At 41.1% G+C, this 20,572-nt stretch overlaps 1 protein-coding gene across 4 annotated transcripts in view; it reads right to left on the bottom strand.

Annotated features, from left to right (window-relative positions):
* Positions 1-20,572, bottom strand: part of DYNC1I1 (dynein cytoplasmic 1 intermediate chain 1) — a 186,490-nt gene that overhangs the window by 31,316 nt on the left and 134,602 nt on the right. For all 4 annotated transcript variants that reach the window (XM_066553538.1, XM_066553547.1, XM_066553556.1 and 1 more), the window contains exons 11-14: positions 17,614-17,760; positions 13,347-13,460; positions 10,418-10,551; positions 7,830-7,974 (exon numbers count right to left, since the gene is read on the bottom strand). In XM_066553538.1, the coding sequence (XP_066409635.1) occupies positions 7,830-7,974; positions 10,418-10,551; positions 13,347-13,460; positions 17,614-17,760 (540 nt within the window). The remainder of the gene's footprint in view (positions 1-7,829; positions 7,975-10,417; positions 10,552-13,346; positions 13,461-17,613; positions 17,761-20,572) is intronic.

Here is a 20,572-nt window from a genome sequence, read left to right as displayed (position 1 = left end):
GCAGAAAACTGTTCACTTTTAGAATTTATTCTTCTTGCAGAGATGCCGAAACTGTTGCCTTTCTTAATTGTCAATAATAAAGTCCCATATTTTTGCATAAACATGTGGGAATTATTATGGATAGAAGAGGGGACAAGGGTAAGACCAAAAGGAAAGGGGCTATGAGAGCAGACCAAGTCTGGAGATAACCTGATGATTACATTTCTTGTGGTTTCCTTCAAAGTCAAAGCGCCACAAGTGAGTATAAAAGAAGGAAGCAAAGGAAAAAAGGTTTGATGATTGGCACAGGCGGTTTTAATGAGAACTGATCTTAATGTCTAATACTATGGTATGAAGAAAAAAATAAAAGAACTTGGAAAGTCAGACAGCACTTGTCTTATAAGAGCATCAGAAATTCAAATAGCAGAGATTTTGAAATCTGTGGATATAGCCTAGAAGCTAGTTTTACTGACAGGTAAACTCCTTATGTGGTTTATCCTTTTTAACTCTTTAAGTACTCAGCAGAGATGCAACACATTCTGGCTGTGCTGCTGTTCTTCCAAAGTTCTCTTCTACCATGCCTTTCCACTTACCCAATGGAAAAATACCTTTTTATTTTCTAAAGAAAAAAAAATCAGAAAGAATGGCATTCTTCTTTACCACTGCAAATTAACTGAGGAACTATTTTCAGTGAGTTTGATATAAATGTGCATTACTTGATGCCTACTGTAAATTTAAATGATTTAAAAGATTTGCTTTCAATGGATGAACTTTAAAAACATCAGAATGCATGTAAGGCAGACTGGCTTACAGTTTCCCAGCTCACTTTTATCCCTAGTTCCTGGCCAGGCTGGTGTATTCTTGTTTCTGCATTTTAGATCATCCAGTTTAATTCCTAATCTGGAGCCCCTTTTACTCCACAATTACAAGAGTTGTGCCTATGGGTTTCCACTCGGTGAGGTTTAATATTCTCTGCTTCATTCACCCACATCAAACTGGAGGCAAGTGCAGACAGCAACACTGGAAAAGCCTATACAGGTATCTGCCATTTGTTCTGTATTTCCTCAGACTGCTGACTTCATTGCTAAATGGTAATCAAGTTTTCCACCTTTTATCTAAAACATGCTCTAAAACAAGCAGGATAGTACTTCTTCCTAAACTACTAACTATGCATTTGTGTCAAAAGACTTCTTTAGAAATACTATTGTTTTCTTTTGGAATTTCTAACTACTTCTAAAAATGGCTCAATTTCTTTTAAGAAGCTCAAAACACTACAGAAAGTTCTACTGTCCTTGCCTAGCAAACTAATTCATAGTTTCTGTAGTTCATACTCCTGCCTTTATATTGCTATATTCCTGGATTATTTTTCAGAGAAGGTCCTGAGGGACTTGCTGAAAATTATAAGCAAGGCATGTTGATGGAAGAATCACCAAGTCCCGGTCAGAGGAAACCCAGAGTGAAACACTGAGGGCAGATTTGGTCTTCTACCTTCAGCTGTCACTCCCTGTTTATATCCCACACAGGTGGGACAAGGAAGCAGAGCTGGAGAGTGGCTGAGATGATTTGGGAGAAGCTGGATTGGTGCACTAGTGCTTTCCTGCCATGCAGGAGAGGCAGTGGCACGCACTGAGGTCCTGCACGTACCTCTTCTGGGGTCATGTCACTGGTCTCCCTGCTTCGGGCCTCAAGTTGTTAAAGAGAGGCCGTTTAGCTCAAATTGCAAGGCAAGGAGAGGAGTGGGATAATGTGGCTGTGGTTTGGTTGGGTCCCACCCCTGTGATTCTGATGGGAACATTCAGTATGAGGCCCCTGAAAACTCAATTTTTCTTTTTAATGGAAAATGCTGCTTCGTCGCAGGGTACCTGGCCCAGCCTTGCGCGTGTACTCAGCGAATTGCCAGGCTTTCAAGTGACCCTGCTGCTGCAGTTCAGCTGCCAGGAAGCAGGAGCATGAGGAGCATTGCAGGATGGCTGACACAGCCTGATGTTACAGCACTGTCTGCTAAACAGTCAAGATTAGTATTTGTAGCTGCTGCCACCAGGATGCCCACAGAGCTTTCATGGGTCAGCAAGCAATGATTTTGAGGCTAATTATTACTGAAGACAACTCCATCTTGTAAGTCTTTGAACACAGTTCCTTTTTTTTTTTTACTGATAACAAAAGTCTCTCACATGGCAGAGAAAGGATGGCTGCCTGAAGCAGGTGGGAGAAAATTTCCATTAGGGAAGAAGTCCTGGGCTTTATATACTGATAATTGTCCTGAAATGCTTCACTATTCCATGCGAGCTTGATCCTCCAGTGTAATTCTGCAACAGAGCTGTCAGTGGGAGGTTTGCATTTTGATTTCAGGGAAAAAAAGGAATGATGACTTTGTTTTGCACAGATTATATAAGCTCCTGAAATCCAATTCTGCTTTCCATGTGCAAATAGAGCTTTCACTGCTACAGCTGGATTTATATTAGGGTTTTCTGAAATACAGTTTAGCCCACTGAGTTTTTAGAACTCAGTATTTTAGATGACTGTTTTATTTGTGGGTGTGCCATTGTTCACTAAATGTATCACAAAGAAGCACCATGTTTCATGTCAGTAAATTAGGCATGTTGGCCAGCTGATTAATATTTTCCTAACACTTATCAAATATGGCTACACGGACAACTGAAATAAGAAGAAGTATTTCAAGTGAAGAACTTGGGACTGATTTCAAGCCACCTGACTTCACTTTGGTTTTGCTCTTTAAAATTACCTAGAAAAAAACCTTTTTTTTTTTTTTAATAGCTGGATGTGAGCCAGACCTCTGGCTCCAGAGGTAAAGGGCAAAACCTAAAAAAATCCTGTCTGAACAGGCAACTCCACCCTCTTCCCCGAGTCAGCTTGGCCTTCTGACAGAAAGTGTGCTCTGAAGCAAATTCATTCATTGCCTTGTTTTTGGATCAAACTCAAAATTCTGAACTCACACCACAGAGAGACCATTTCCATGAAATCCTAGCATGCTATTTTATCACCCTTTGTCATTCCCTATAATCAGATTAAATTAACATTTGGACACTGATTAATCAAATTCATAATTTTAATTGCTTTTATCAAAGAGAAAAGAAGGAGCTTTGTGTGGTAATGCATCAGTGAGGGAGACCATTCTAGTCAGGTATCCAAAGTAAGAGGAGTGAAATTGTGCCTTGAGATAGACATTTGAGCCCCACCAAAATCAGTCAGAGGGAGGAGTAGTAAAGGAATCCACAGGATTCTGGCTGCAAATCAAGGTGCATATGTATATGTGCATGTGGTATGGGATAAAGAAGCTGATTCCTTCCTGGTAGTGGTTTGGGAAAAAACAGGATAAGAAGACAGACTTGGGAGCTCAGAAGTGCTGACACGTCTGCAAGTTTAGATATGGCCTGAGGCTGCCCAGATGCAAGAAAGCCACCAAAAGCTACAGCAACTGATCATCTGCCAGACTTGGGCTCCTGCATAGACAGTGGTGGGCAGGAATGGTGGTCTCTCCAAGAGGTGTCTATAATGTATGCTGTACAGTTACTTCTTTCCAGTGGCTGCATAAGAAACCAAAGTGTGAAAGCTCTACATAATAAAAGATCCACAAGGATCCAACTTCATATGAAGAGTCATCTAAAATGCCTCACATGATAATATGAGAAGATATGGGCCAAATGTGACCATCAAGTAGTGCTCTGGTTCATTCTGCAGCACCTTTTCCATCACAGTAAATTTAGTCTATTAAGTGGATCTGATCAGATCCTATGAGCAAGGCTTCTGGGGAAGGGCAGAGATACCTGTCTATAGCAACACCACCACCACCACATGCTTCTTTGCATTTTTCTAAAGGTAGGCTTCAGCTGGACCTTGGAGGAGATGGAGTTCACCTCTAGGCCAAATGAAAACCAGCAGAGTCTGAAGTTACATGCTGATAGGAAGGTATGACAGGTAATTTGCTCCAAGAGACAGAAGGACTGGGTCATACCCAGGTTGTCAACAAGCACATGGGCATAAGATATTCAAGGTACAGAGATGCATGTGAAGGCACATAGCATAGAAATGGGAATGTTTGCTGTTTAAAATGTGGTTTCTCAAAAAAGCTCAACAGACTGGAACAGCAGAGCATACCAGAAGAGAAAAGCAGCATGTGAAGAGCATAAGAAAAAAAAAGACAAAGGAGAGGCACAAGGAAGGCACTAGCATTGATGCACGTACTGGTAAAGCAAAACTGAGCATTGACACACAATGGGTAGTCTGTCACTGAGGGCACACATGACCTCTGGCTCCATTAGACCCTGATAATGGTGATGTGGTGGCCCTACTACCAGTCTGCTCACCTCTGAGCCTCCTTCTGATATTGGCATTGCCACTATTACTTAAACATTAGGCAGAGGGAACAAGCGTGGATGGGGATACAGCAAAGTTGTTACAGTTACACCAATCTCTGCCCATCTGAGCAGGACTTAGGCATGGGTGCAAGAGGAGAAAATGAGTCATTAGCATCTCCCCTCAGTGGAAGGATAAAAGCTAAAGAAGGCATGTGAAGGATGAAAAAGCTAACAAAATCCAGCTCTCTGTCCTCAAGGCTTTAGCTGAAACCAGCTTATGTTTTGCTATGTTTTAGCAATTCCAAGACAGCTTCCATCTCTTGACACAATATCAAAAAAATTTGCTCTCCAAACAGCAATTGCTGTAATAATAACAATACTTACATTTCATTATTTAACCTCATGCTATTCATTCATGAGGATTAGTGTTTAATTAATTAACAACACTTAGCATTTCCACTTAGCACTTTACCTCTTCAAAGCATCGTACCGACACTACCTAATTAAGGGCAGAGCTCCACAGACACTTCACATCGGGACTTCCCTTTGACAGCTCTGCATCCCAGACTTGCTCACATGGTGCAGCATAAATTCAAGGTAAAGCCCTATTAACTTCATCAGGAACCAGGTTATGCTGTGGTTATCAAGCAACTATCTTTGCTTGAAATTGCAAATTCTATTTCTTTTCCTGTTGCTTCTGGTTGTTTGCACTTCACACAGGGATCTAATTTTTGGCTGATGTGATGGGTGATTATATGAACCTTGTGTTAGTTCTATCTACAAAACGCTCATTCATCCGCTAGTGAAAATCTTATTCTCAGTCACCTGGTTGAACTGCCTTTAGCTAGAAAATGTGTTAACCACAAAAACATTATAAAATGTAAAGTGAGAGTTTTTAAGGGAGATGGTGCTTTCAATCCATCAGTCAAATGCCTGCTATGAAAGTGCCTTTCTTGTAAGCACCCCAGGATGCTACACAACATCAATAGACAATATAAACACAAAGCTTTTATGGTTCACTTTACAATTGGACATTGACTCTGAACCTGTGAAACAGAAAGGAATTGAATTTCATGACCAAAGAGGATAATGTGCACAGGATTAAGTAGACGACGCTGGTAGAAGCAGGAAAGCAATATGGCTTTGGATGCTGATAGGGAGATTAAATTTACAAATAAGAAACTAAAGGAATAAACCAATTCCAACTAAAATCTTATTAGCTAGCAAAAGCACTTAATACTTTATATCAATCCACTATTTTTTTTTCAGAGCCCACTGATTGACTGAGCCTTGACTCTGAGAACTGAACAAAGAGAGCCTTAAATATGTAGTAGCTCCAGCCAAGAAAATTATTCAGACAATATGGAAATAAACTTCTGATGCAGTTGAATGGGGAGAAAAAGAAAACATTCATCACAATTCAAGAACTTGTCTAGTGTCTCAGAGGATGTTTTCACAGGGCAGTGGCTGGCAGGGCAGCAGCCTGGGGCTGCTGCTGCTGCTTAAACCTGCTCCAGAAGAAAGTGAGTGATCCAAAACAGCAGCATAGCTTCCAGGTCTGAGCGGTGCCGTGGTGTGTCACATGCACATCACAGCTCGCCCAGCTCAGTCAAACAGCTTTCTCAGGAAGCCTCTCTTGCCAGACAAGCCACAGCTTGATGGATATCAGAAATTTAAATGGTTTGGTTCTTTGAAAACTGATTGTCTTGAACAAAATCAGACCCAACCGTTCTGGCACTGAAATATTCCACAAGGATAACTGTGTATTACTATCTGCAGTGTCTTTGTGCCCAAAATGTGCTGCGTTAGTGTTACTACTAACTTCTAAAATACCAAGAGTTTAAAATAAAAATCAGGCTTTATTATCCCTTAATGCACTTTCATTTAAGCTGCAGATGAATGAGACCCTTATTGCCATATTCAGCCTCAAGCTGACAGCTAAATACCAACCCAAGACTTTTCTGTACATGTGTGATTGGAATTCAATACTTGCCTTTCATCTTCCCTGTACTCCCCACAAATTCTCCCTTTACTCAGCTTCAGCTTCAACACTCCAGTATTCCCTTGCTCCCAAGGGAAGTCGCCACTGCCCAGGCCTCCCTTGTCTCACACACCAAATAGCCTACCTAGCCCCAGTGAGCCAACATTTAAGCTGTCCATGCCTTGGCTATCCTGCAGCCTTTTCTAACGTTTACTGCCTAGGAACCATCCCAGACCCATTCCAGCCTGCCCATGTCCACTCCTCTGGATGACTTTTGCATTCATTCAGGCTGGGTCTAGAGATGTGTACAGTTACATGTGAATTGGGTAAATCATGCACCTTTCTCATTATGAGTTTCCTGAAGTATAATGTTCAAGACAAAACCAACAGCTGTGGTCATTGATGATTAGGAAAAAATACCTGTTAATTGGCACACACATTGGATCAGGCCATTAACAAAAGCATTGGGAAGCTGCTATGGAAGCTGATTCAAGTTACCATCTAGGTAACTGCTGCTTTTTCCAGCACAAGGCTGTCACATGAGCCCTTCTGATCACTTTCATATTTACATTTGCTGTGCATCTGTTCTAACATCTCCAAGCCCTGATGTCTTGGAGGAACACATGCTGAGATACTTCCTGACTGTGGTCAGCTTCCAGTACGGGAACTCTGCCGGGTGCAGCTCAAGATGTGAACCAAATGCAGACATAAAACCAACTTGGTTAAGGCAAGAACCTGACATTTGGAAGGCAGTTCTCTACTCTGGTGTATAAAAAAATAAATTTATATAAAATAAATTTATTTACTTATATAATTAGGATTTTACATCTCATTGTCCTGTTTTACTCAGCCTGTATGATCCATCAGGTTGGTCTGTTTAGTCTGTCCCATGGAGTGTTGGGGTTTCAAAGTTTCACAGGACTGTACCATTTCTGCTGTTCTGCTGCTCTCTCTGAAAGAGGTCACGGACAGATGGCCACAGAGTAGTCAGCAGCAGATCCCTGGTGGTCATGAATGCAAGTTCCAGCATGTACTTCCTCCCTGCTTCCAGTGTCTAATGTCATTGGGACATTTTATACCTTTTGGCTATCACAGCCTCCTCCAGCAGTGAATTTCACAAGTGATATTGATTGCACAAAGTTGTATGTGCACTTCCCCTGTTGCTTCATCAGAGGAAAGTGTTCCTGCTCCTGCATCACCACAGTGCATAGTATTAGCTTTGCAATTTAGCCTGCACAGGGAGTGCTGAATGGATTGTTTGATGGCTTGGAGTTCAAGACAGCCTCATCTCCTTGCCTTGAGAAACTGCTCAGCACTAGGGTTAATACTGAAATGAAGGCCTGCTAAAGGGCAAGGTATGCTCCAGGGCAAATATGATTGAGGGTTATTACACTAGCTGTATATTTCACTTACAATTCTATCACTATGCTCATTCTAACCACAGCTTTTCAATTAATTGGTTCTCAGGACTTGATAGATAGTATTAAAATATTTCTGACAACAGCATTTTCACAAGTAGAATTACTTGTCCCAGCCCAACTTGGATTGCTTACCTTTGTGGTCCACAATTTCACTGTCCAGTCAAATGATGATGTGACAAAGAGATGGGAAAAGTCTATTGGACCCACTGCCATGTGACAATTGATTCCTGTGACAGGTCCTTGGTGGCCTTCAAAAATTTCACCAATGCCAGCTTTACTGCAGGGAGAAGAAGGATTTACATGCAGAGAATTATTCACCACCTAGTGTTTTAGCATAACTTTTCTTTACTGTTAGGGTCCTGTTTCCTTTTAAAGTTCTATTTAACCTGCAAATCTTTCTCCTGCCAAGGACTTTGCCTGCAGTAGGTTTACTCCAGTGGGGAAATTAATGCTCAGAATTGAGCCCAGGGAGAATTTCTCTTACTTCTGAAGACTTACCTTACTCACTTCTACATACACTGTCTACTCCTGTAGATTGAAATAACATTTCTGTATAATTATAAAATTCAAAATTGTAATTATACTATAGCTTATGCCTCTGAGTAAGCCATTATCACAAGGAATAACCATTAAAATAAAAATGCAGATATGTTAATGACTTATCATGGGCAATTCTTTTTTCTCTTAAATATCTAAGATAACTTTTCATAGCAATCAATCAAGTCACTAGGAAGCAAATGCTTTTTCACAAAAAGTGAGGTAATTGATCCTGTGATCAGGTATCATAGAGTCATTACTTTGAACAAGGGGAGATGTGCATTTCATCAGCCAGAGGCTGGAATAGCTATTAGGAAGGAAAAGTACAATGCTGTGTAAGAGACAATGTGCACAGTTTTCTTCTTCCTGGAAGCAAATGATGCCAGATCAGTTGTCAGTGCTGTCTGACAGTGTATACAGAAAAGGGAATAATGAAATTACCCTTTTAGCTAGAATATAGAAAAATTGCCCTGTGCCAGTGTGAGTACAGTGTACTGAAAGGAGATATGGAGCTGTGCCAGAGGAAACTGGTCCCTGTTCCAGGGTGGAGTGTCCCCTCACCTCTCCTGTGAGGACAGGGTGACCTCACTTATGATCCCCTGCCAGACCTTGCAGCATGTGCCGGGGCAGGGGCTCAGTCCTGCAGTATCCTGCTGGATACAAAGGACACCTCCTATTTTACCCCAGCTATCTGCCACATAGTCAGTGGGGTAAGGGGAGTCCTGGAGCACTGAGACCACCCTGGGTGTATGCTGTGCTTTGACACACCTTTTTCCAGAATGACATATGGCTCTTCACTGTGCTGGGCTGAAGGACTCAGGAGCCTCTGGAAGTAAACCAGGGATGATAGCAAAAAGCTCCAGGAAAGACAGGCAGGAGCAGAAGAGCTGTTGTCAATGATCAGTAGAAGGTTTATAAAAAGGTGTGCCAAAAAGAGGATCTGGCACCTTCCTCCTCTTGTGAGGAACAAACCAGGCAAGTCTGAAAGTTCAGAAGTGAGAAATGCCCTTGGGCATGCTTCATTCATCCAAGCAGCCGAAGACTCATTCAAACCATGAGCTGCCACACAGCCTATCAGTATATATCTAAATAGACACAATTTTGCAACACTGTCAGTGGTCAGGCTAAAATAAAAATATTTTAAAATAAAAAAAAACATTGAACAAAACATATGTAAAACAGTATTTATAAAACATTGGGGATGTGTAATAGAAGCCTTATAATCTTAAACCACGGTATCAATGTCTTTTTGGCCAACATAAACTCAGAATATGATAAAATAAGAATTCAGAGAACATTGTGTACTACTGGTGGGGATGAGCTCCAAGTCTGTCAGTGGAAAAACCAAGATTTTGTTCTTTACAAAAGCCTTTCAAGTTTCCCAGAGATAAAACTACTACTGGAAGCTAACAGAGCACACCAGCATGCTGCAGGTTTTCAGGGTGCCAAACAAGGAACTTGCAGTATCAAACTACAGCCTGGGTTATATTATGTGTGACCACAGTGTGAGAGAGCACAGGATTCTCTAGAACCCATGTAGCACACTGTGGCTGCATCCATGTTATTAAAGGAACCAGGCCCATGGTGGCTTTTCTCTGATTTATCCCTGTGGAGACCGAAGATGGAGCTGAGAATGGTAAAAAAAAAACAGATTACCATCTGATATTGGTTGAGGCCTGATTACCCTTCAACAGAAGTGTCTCCTAGGCCTCATTTGACCTGTGCAGACATAGACACCTGCATCTCAGCTAGGTGTATAAACCTGTACACAGCTGTGTAAACCTCCATCTCATCTCATCTCATCTCATCTCATCTCATCTCATCTCATCTCATCTCATCTCATCTCATCTCATCTCATCTCATCTATTGGTGAGAAAGAGGTATTTCTGAGGGCCCAGCCATCTCCTCTTCAGGCACATGACTGAAAAAAGTAAAGGAAGTCAACCTAAGGGTAATCATTGCTCCCCACCAGCTACAGAGAGCCTGGGGTAACTGCCCCAGTATAACAGGCTGTAGCAAAGATGCTCAAAGTTGGGGAGCTCCTGTGCTGGTCACAGGAACATTGTTGATCAGACATTGTTGATCCAAGAGAAGAAAACATTGAACACTCTCCACACACACTTGGCTGTCTCTCATCAACACAGGTACACAATGTTTTAGAAGTACAAAATGCTGAACTTCACCTTCCATGACGACAGGCTGTGTAGACTGTTCCCTCTTCACTGCCCACGACAAAGTTATTGACATCTCCAGTTGGGAAAGCCATTCCTGTGACCGCCACTGGTTTGGACTTATTGTATACCAGCTCCATGCTCTCCTACCAAAATAAGTTTTTGTTATTAGGCTGGGATCCTCCTTTTGTTAGTCTGGGTTGGGGTTTTTTTAAAAACTGATTTCTAAATAATACATGGAGTAGCAAGAGAGGAAGATGAAATCATTTGACCCAGTCACATTTGGTTTCTACATAAGATGTTGTAAGAAGATGCAGTGTCACAAACCAGGATGCTCCTGCCATCCCCGGCATTGTCTGTCACACATATGAGACTGGCAGGAAGGCACTGGTCTTTTTTGCATCATCTTAAATCAGCCAGAGATGACAGGTGAGAATTTAAAATCTAATGGTGCAGAAACTAAAGATAATACCTTAATGGTTACATTTGCCAGCCTCAGGCTTTAATAAATCATGCAATACCCTTCTATTTACATTCTGGAAATCAGTTGTCAGGAAGCACTTGCAATATTGTATGCATGTGAGGCATTTATTTCACTGTGTCATTTGTCCCTTTGCAGAACAAAATTAAAAAGTTGGGGTCCTGCCACTATCACCATTCTAAGCATTGCTTTTCAGGGATTTTCTGAGGTAACCATAAACACTCTCTCTAGACTCCACCATCAAGCTACAAACCAGCAGGAATGTTTTCTGTTTTCATTTGGTAGCTATATTTTAAAGTAAATCAGCATGCCCATTTTTGCAATTGCAAATAAAATAACCATGCAAGTTTGTGGCTGTTGCAAGATGTGTACGCTTTGAGCAGATTTTGCACAACTTTTTAGTTTTTCAGCCTAAATGGTGTAACCCAAGAATACACAAAAGGCCTGAATGATTTCACCATTTTCATTTTTAGCTATTTAAGTGGTTATGTTCTCTATGTTTAAAAGGTCTATGCTGCTGTTCTTCTAGGGCCAAAGCCTGTACGGTTTTTATCAAAAGGGCTTTTTTGCTGCAAAGAAAATGGGTATCCCTGTGAAAGGAGAGTGATGCAAACCCACAGACAAATACTTCTGCTTGGTTTATGCTTTTCTTTGAAATAAATTTGGTTCTATTATGAAGGCAAAACAAGGCATGGAAAATGCATTGGGAGACCACCCCATATTTCTGTAAACATGTGAGTGAGAGAGAGAAATTCTCTTAATATGGGAGAGAGACCATATATTTTTGTTAAAACCTTCTGGGGTGAGGTCATCATTTAGTGTCTCTGCAGAGACGTGGCCGTAGGCTGTGGTGGACACTCTGCTCCCAGCGCCCACACCATGACTGTACACAAGTGCTCTGGAGCTGTGTCTTTGGAAACTTTCAGACTGACACACATCAGCAACACTTCACTCCTCCCAGTTTAAAGCTATGGCATGCAGCTTGACATCAAGTCCTGTGCCTCTCTTTTCTAGATGACCATGAGCCATGTGCCAGACTTCAGTGTAATGTGGGGTGTGTTCCCATCCTTGCTGAGAGCCAGATTTGGAGCAGAGAAATTCCATTTGAGTGATGAGATCCTGGAACTCAGGTGTTCACAGATCTGTGCTTCAGACTTCAGTATTCCAGTAGCTGAGATTTATCTTCTTGATGTTTAGGTGAGAAACTGTGGAAGGCATGAGGGTGCCTGAACATAGATGCCTGGGCCATTTTAGAAGCCTCCATTTCTACTGCAGAAGAGTACTGGTTTCTTACAGCCCCAGGGCACAACTACCAGCCCCACACTGTTGCCTTACAGGAGCAATGTGGTCGAAATTTGAAGTTGGTCTCACTTTGAGTAGAGGAGTAGATGTGATGACTTCCAGATTCCTCCTCCACCCTAAGATAGGACAGTTCCATGTCCCAGGGTGGGTATCTGAAATGGCTTTTCACACTTGGATGGGATGAGTCACCCTCCAGAAGTACCAGCCTCTCTCTACCTCAGCGGTACAGAAAACTTGAATTTCTAACTTAGACCTGACACATCAGCTTTTAGATGGCTGAGGTTAGGATAGAGGAGTCCCACCTCTTGTGTCAACACTGAAAAGCAAATAATTCAATAGTAATTGCACATTAGTGCATGATTAATGGAATCATTATAGGGAGTTTCTATGCAGCATTTTGAAACAAGATGAGATCCCATGATGCTTAGTGAAAATTATATTAATTTTTTTTCTAAGAAATTGTGTATAAAATGAGTGATGTGTTGGAATAGAAAATGTACTTCTTCAGAAGATAACACTTAAAGGATGCTTTCTGTACACCTTTTTCAATATTGGATTCTTTGTTTAGTTTCCATTATTATAATCACTAGTGGTTTGGGCAATTTTCCTGTGTTTCCTTTCATGTCTGATACAAAGGAGAGGAGGAGGGGAACAGACAATAGTAGCAAACATTCCAGTGGGGGAGAATTAGTTCTAAAACTTTTGATTTGCATTGTTTGTTCCTTTGGCTACTGAAGGCTGCCAGCAAAATAAGTTTCTGAGTTTCTGACTGTGCCTTGGAAACCTGCAGCGCCTAGGGTGTGTTCAGCAGCAGTGCAATCTAGTCCGTATTTGTTAAACAATGCTGTAGAATAAGTGCAATTTATACCACAGGCGACTTCCGTAATTACCATGCTTTAAAATGGACTATTTCATTTTCACTTGAAACTGACCTATGCATTAACGTATTACAATAATTACATGATTTGTGGTAAAGGAAATGGGGTTTGGCTCTTAGCAGAGACTGCTGGAAGCAAGCTGTACTCTTTCAAGTGCATCCATTGGTTTTAGTTTGTATAGGATGCGAGATTTTGGCTTTTAGGAGCTATGTTCCACTACGCAGGTATCCTGCTCTACCAAAGACAATTTTCCCCCCCATGATGGTGAAAACAAACCCACCTGTGGAGTTGAGAGCATGTCCAGGCTCCAGGAGCACATTTTGCCATCCGTAGAGACAGTAATAAGATTGTGTGCATTCTGTGTTCCAACTACATTCACACAATACACAGGATGCTGAAAACACAGAACACTGCAAGTCAGAGAGCCATTCTTACACTTTCACAAACAAATTTCTAATGTCTCATGTTATTTTAAAGAATGATTAAGTAATTGCACAATGCCTGGAAAATATAAGACTCAGCTTTTGCCAGATAGGAATTGTTTTGGTTGGGTTTCTTTTTCATTTAAATTTTAAGAAGTACGTTATGGAGGTGGAAATGTTTTCGAAGTTTCATTTTCCTCATAATAAAACAGCCCAGCTGAGTAATGCTGTGAAAATACAGAATTATGTGGATGAGATTTCACCCACAGGGACATGTATCATTCTTCTGATGGCTTTTGACACTGAAAATAACCAGCAGAAAGAGGAAAACTGTCCAAATGGAATAAAAATGAAAACTTTATTCAAGAAAACAGCTGCATAAAGCTTGAACTCTGTCAGAATTTGGCTTGCATGCTAAATATTTGCAAATGTACTCCAGCTGAAGAACACGAGCAAGCCCATCAATGTTCTTCAGCACTGGCCAACACACCTTTTAAAATCTGTCATTTTAAGTGGGGAGTGACTAGATTTAGGGTGTTACACCTGGTTCACCATGCTTCAGTCATTCCATGGAGGCTGAATTCCAGTTAGTATGCATAATGAAACGTGGCCTATCCCTTTTCCAAGGAACCTGGTAACACTTTGAGCCTGAAATGTCATCTGGTATCTGATGGTGACATATGAGGGATGGGTCAAGTTCAGCAATCTCCAGAGTGAAAAATCAGTCAGACTAAACAATAAGATTTAATTTCCTTTGACCAGTACAAGTGGTACTGATAAATTAAGAGTTAGAAATATACAAAAGTCAAGCAAATAAAAATTTAATTTTTCTGCAGTGTTTACCAATAAATAGAAGACCTGCATCCCCAGAAAGAAAAAAACATTTTTTTTCTAATACTTTGCTTAATTAAAGAAAATTAGGACCAACTTGCAAGAGATCCCTAGGGAGCTTCTAAGCAACTCCATGTAGTGTTAGGAATGTAGCATTTGGTCCTGCTGAAAGGAATGGCAGAACTGCCACTTACGTCAAGATCCAGCTGCAGGTCACGTACCCAGTCAGTGGGGAATGGCAGAAATCCTCAAGAGCTCTGGCTCACTCTCAGGTTTGATACCTGAGTGGGCCCAGTAAATGTCCCCACTTCAAGAGCAAAAGGTGCAGCACCTGTACAGTGTTTGTGCCCACACTCAGATGGATGCTGCTGAAATAGTACCTTATGCTTGGAGGCAACCTGTACACACCAGTAAGTCACAAGGTCCATTTGATGCCAATTTTTTTCTTTCTCTCAAGATTGTCAGGCACTTGGTTTCTCCCAGATCATCAAATGCACCCCAACTGGTCCCTCATATGTGTCTCACACTATTACCCTCATATCATGGACCTTGCAGATTAGTGTAAACTAATGACCCCAGTGCTAAACATGATTACTGCATACTGATGTGTGAAATACATACAGACCAATTTTTTTCATGGGCTTTTGACCTCCAGTAGACCAAACAGACAGAGTGGGTGGGAGGAAGCTGCAGCAAGTAGTGGAATATCTAAAATATTTAGTGTGGGAGAAAGAGTGAGCCATGTCTTTCCAGCAGCACCTCAGTGTGTCAGGCCTGGCTTTAATCAGGGCTACCAGCCATCAATTTCATGCACAATAAAACTCATGGCAGAAATGAAAAGATGTAAGGAAAGCAGATGAAAAAGACAACCAACTGTATGTAACAGAAAGTCTAAACAGGCTCCTTCCTTTCAAAGGGTTGCTGCCAGCTTGCTTTTATTTATCTTGGAAATGAAATCATCATGCAAAAAGGTTTTGTCCTAATTAAAATTTCCTGTTGTCCCAAGTGCAGATGTGTGGTGGGTGTGAAAGGAAATTAGTGAGTAAGCTGTGGGTAGAATTCTCTTTCCTGGTGAATCCAGGCAGTAATCAGTGATACTAAATTTCAGGAAGGTTTAAGTCAGGGAAAACAACACGATCTATCTGTTTCAAATAAACAAAGCAAGAGAAAGAAAAGAGAAAAATCCTTTTTTCACATGCAGCATGAGTTCAAATTAAAAAAAGACTATTCAGCTCACGTATCTAGCAGTACAAAAAGTAACATTGCTAATGTAGTGTTGTCTTAATTTAATTTTTTTTTCTTGGCAGCAAGGATTCAAGCCAGCGTTTTGCAACCAGGACCTCATTTACAATTTATGTAAGTAATTCCTATGTACAAATATAAAGTAAGCAGCTCTTATTGTAAAATCTGAGCGCTCCTTAAAACATCATACTTCCTCATGTTAGACTGTGTAAACACTTATTTATACCAATCCATGACAGCACATAAAGTGCCCATCCACGACTGAAAGTAATTTATTTATATTATTCCAAAGGAAAACATTACATATTGTTCTACTGCAATAATAAAACTGTTTTAATATATAATTCCAGGAGGTACAATTTTGCCTTAAATGATTTTTGAGTGTAAACAAATTACTTCCCATTAGTCTTGAGTCTAATTTTGAGTCCCAGTTGTTCAATTTTCAGTGACAGTCAGCTTCTTGCCACTAGTTTTCTGGTCTGCTACATCTCTAAATTGCACTTCCAGGAGAGACTGTTTCTTTTCATGCAGATTGAACAACATTACTGGCAACACAATGAGCAAAAACATTAGGGAAATGAAAAGCAATGTTGAAGTTGCAACCCATGGCACAGATCATTAGATAATTACATCAACATTCATGATAGTGGAAATTTAGGGAACAACATTTGTATTGCCTGGCCCACTAAGCATGTCTGTGCACACCTGTAATTTTTAATATAAGAGACTTGCAATCATAACACTGGCCCCATACTGAATCTTCAGCAGTTATTCACATGGCATGGCTTCTGGAGCTGTCTTTTAACTGCAGGGATTATGTTGTCACAATCAACTGAAAGCTGAACCTTGATCTGCAAATTCCAAACATTAGAATCACAGAATTGTAAAAGCTGGAGCTCAAGAAGTACTATCACTTTGTCTGAACCTTCAATCTGCTAGAACAAGATTATCACCTTATCTCTCAGAGTGCTTTTTGAGTTCAGTTCCTTCTGTTACAGAAAATGTGTGGTTTTCTGCACCCTTATATCATACTTTTGCATTTTTCTCCTCCTTTCTACTTTCCACTCAGGAATTGCCCTATGCTCTCTCCCAGGAGGAGCTACTCCACCTTCCATCTCTGCTGAAAGTCTGCCCATGCCCAGACTCTGGAGGAGGAGAATGCACAAGGTGTTTGTGCAGGATGGCTGGATGTCAGTGCCACAGCAGAGTGAGGACACTTTAGCAGGCAACCCAGGCTTGCCTCCTCCTCCAGCACAATATGAGTACTTTGCAGTGTAAGAGACTCTTCTACCACAGACATCATCCTTGTATCACAGACAAAGTCTCTTCTTTCTCAAGCATTTTGTGTTACTACTCTGCCCATTCATCTCCCAGACATCACTAGAGCCCATCGCCACCATCGATAATTATCTGTAAGTACCTGTGTGTGTCAGCAAAATGCTCTCCTGCATCATTCCATTGAAACAAACTCTCCCTCGCTGTGCAAACTCTGCCCTGCGGCCCTGTCTGGAGCAGAAGACCATGGCAGGGATTTATGTATTGCTCTATTACAAAAGAGAAGCAAATTGCCCCACTTTTTCCAAGGGCACCAGTATCTACTTATAGGAATCCACTTTGACACCCTCATAGGTGCCTAATCTGGTTCAAAGGAGAAATTTGTGTACACCAAGACAACAATAATGACTTGAATTGCCTGCCACATCAGACTGAGAGACATACAGCCTCCACAGTGGTCTGGCTCTCTTTACAGACAATGGGGACAAGAACTACAGTGCCACTGTGCTGGCACATAGGTGCCTCATTCAAGTGTTGTACTCAATCCTGCCTTCTTCCTTGGAAAGGAGAATGATGTCCTGACTTGATTGTACAATCTGTGATGATCAAACACTTACAAGAGGTGGTTGTTCATGTCTCAGATCTACTTTTTTCCCTTCAAGGGCCACAGTTCTGTTTTCATCTGTGTGGCAACTAGCATTGCAGACACAACAAGGCAGCTGCCTTTCCCTGCTGACCATCTCCTCTAAGGAAAGGGGAGGTGATTTTTATCCTTACCGTGTGAGCAGCAGCAGACAGGGGGGTTCTCTGAACCGGAGTGCGCCTGTGACTGCGATTATCCCACAGGACAATCTGGCCAGAGTATGTTCCTCCAACGACCAGGTTTGGGTGAAAACGGGCAAAGCAGACTGACATCACGGAGGACTGGAGGAAAAGAGGTAGAGAAGAGAGGGGTTACATGGTCAGCCATCTTCAGTTCTCTCCCAAGGGAAGCAAACTGTAATTAGCACTTTGTATTTTAGGAATCACTGTATTTATGCATGAACTTTATTCATGCTCCTTGCACACTAGTAATTCTACTAAAGCAACAGGACACATGCCAAGAACTAACTTGGACCCTAAAATGTATTGTCCCATTGTTCTTAGGGAAAAAACAGGATGAGTCTGAGCATGATGCTAAAAACCTGAGATAACCTCTCCATGACAGTGATGGTAAAGTGCTTAATTTCTTTTCTAGAAGTGAGAACTTCAACTAACCAGATTCCAGCCAGCCAGAGAATGGCATCCTGGCCCATGACATCCCATCAAGGAGAGCTCTTCCACTCTTTCTTCTCTAAATTTTAATTCAGGCAGCTTGAGGCAAGCCTGTGGAAATAAACCTCCAAAGTTCACCTCAAGGTGTGCTGTTTTGAGAGCATCAGCTGACAAGCTGTATCTCATTGTTGGATCAATGACACTGATTCCTCTGCTACCATGGTCTTCTAAGAATAAAGGGAACCATGCTTTATTTTACACTGTTTAAGCAGAACTGAGTTTTTCCTCATCCTAATGGCAGCTGAGTTATCTTTGTATATTTTCTTTACCTGGGGATGCTTAGGAGCCAGGCTGGTGTGATGGGTACCCTGGCTACCTGGTAGAGTGCCCCACAAGCCAGTATGGAGACTGTTATCTATCCCAAGTACCACTTTTCAATGTCTTTAAAATAACACAACAGCTGAAGTCCTCAAGGGAACAGTTCCCCAGACCTTCATGTGCCAACAAGCTACAGCCAAGAACAAGAAGGAGTAACTCCTTCAAGTATTCCATGCTCTTCTTAAATAATTATTTCCCATTTTTATATAATTGGTCCTGGATGTTATGTCTTTATTTTATGCAAATCTCTTTTTATATTTCAATGACTGGATATTGTAAAGTGTTGGTATTCCTATCTGGGAACACACTTTACCCGCTGATAAAGGGTTAACTAAATTACCATATTTCATTTGCATAAAAGCATGGCAGACATTTCAGTAAACTTTGTTGAATTAGGAACACTGAAGCTGCCAAGCTGAACTAGACCTAGTCTCTACCTAGGTAATGGCCCTGTCTCTGGGAGAAGTGCATGGGGTTGTAAAACCTTTGACTTGGGCAGATGTGTTGCCTCTTTTTCCTACTGCTCCTCATGAGGATTTCTAGTGGCTAGAGACTGATTTGAACTCATGAGAGACTTGAAACCCCTTCTGATAAGGCTAGAATTAATTATGCTAACTCTTGATGCCTATAACTAGGTTATTAAGAATAAAGTAAAATGGGAAGTTTAAACAATTTTTACTGAATTAATGTGGCTGCCTGATATCAATTGTTTAAAGCCAGATTATATGCTAAGTGAATTTAATAGACATACTTACAGCATACAGTAGTATATTTATTACTGGGCTTTTTTGACCTGATAAGATAATCAAGACAATGAAAAGAGCTGCCATTAACGTTTTTCTTCCCCACTCTCTCTGGATACTCCTGGCTTTTCACTTGACATCTTTATACTTTCCCCTCTTGACTAACGCTTCTGCATACATTTCTCTTTTGTTATATGGTCTAGCACCTAAGGACTAGATGATTAGTGTACATAAATGCCTATTTTAGTCTGTAAAAAGTGCCTATTTTAGTCTGTATCTAAGTGCTTGAGCACAGCCATTCCATTTTGGTCAGTCATCACCATAAGAGGTAGCTTCCAAACGCCATTTCCAAAGGACCTAGCTTTACAGAAAAGAAACTTCACTCTTAAGGAACAGGATGTTGGTACTGTTAAGAGGGTTTAAGACTCAGCTACACTGCAGCTGCCATCCAGTTTCCACAGATTTCCCCCACATTATAATTAAAACGACCCTACAGCACATGTTCTACATTTTATCTCTTTGTTTAATGGCTTCGTGAGTTGTTTCAATCAACCCCTCTCATTCCTTATAACTAAGCTGACAGATATTCTTACATGAAGTGAAATAGCCAGATGATTTTAAAATAGTACAGCTCCACCACTGGGTACACCCCACAGCAGCTACAAGGCTCCACATGTATTTTAAGAAACCCCAATTCAAACAGTCATTCCACAACAAAGTTCCCAAGTTTGTCCCAGACAAACTTGGGAGACTCTGAAGCAGGGCAAAGAAGCCAAGTGGACAGTGTGTTTTTATAAGGTCTGCTTTCATGGTTAGCATGTTTTTGCATTTAGAATGCCAGAATGCCAGTTGAATGGTCAGGATATAAACTGCTAAAGTGTGTTTTTCATAAAGTTCAAAAATAACCTACAGACATGACATGGGCTTGAGCTCTCTGCACTGCTTCTAGTTTTACATCTCCCTCCAAAGCAGCTTGCAGTCTTCAAAAGGTGAAATGTTCACATCTTTTTTATTATGTCAGTATTATTTTTCTATCCAATAAAAAATTCTGTCAAATATTAGAATTTAACAATTTAAGGACTCCATTCCATAGACTTAATACAGTGATTATTGTCTTCAAATTAATGGCAGTACTGAGATGAGTAAGGGCTGTAAGATTAAGCCCATTCATTTAACAACTTGAAAAGCATTCATTTCTTAGTCTTAATGGGAGAGAGTGGCTGACAGGTCTCCAGTCTGTCTGAACAGCTCTGTGCTCAAGGACAGCAGCAGAAACCATTCCCTGTAAGCCTCTTCTGCCCCCAGGCTGTCTCTTGTTTGCCTGTTCAAGTAGTCTTGCTCCTCTGAAACAGCTTTGCCAC

This window comes from Molothrus aeneus, chromosome 1 (assembly GCF_037042795.1).
Source record: "Molothrus aeneus isolate 106 chromosome 1, BPBGC_Maene_1.0, whole genome shotgun sequence".
NCBI lineage: Eukaryota > Metazoa > Chordata > Aves > Passeriformes > Icteridae > Molothrus > Molothrus aeneus.
The sequence above is the reverse complement of the archived record's forward strand: the minus strand, read 5'-3'. Positions and strand labels throughout refer to the sequence as shown.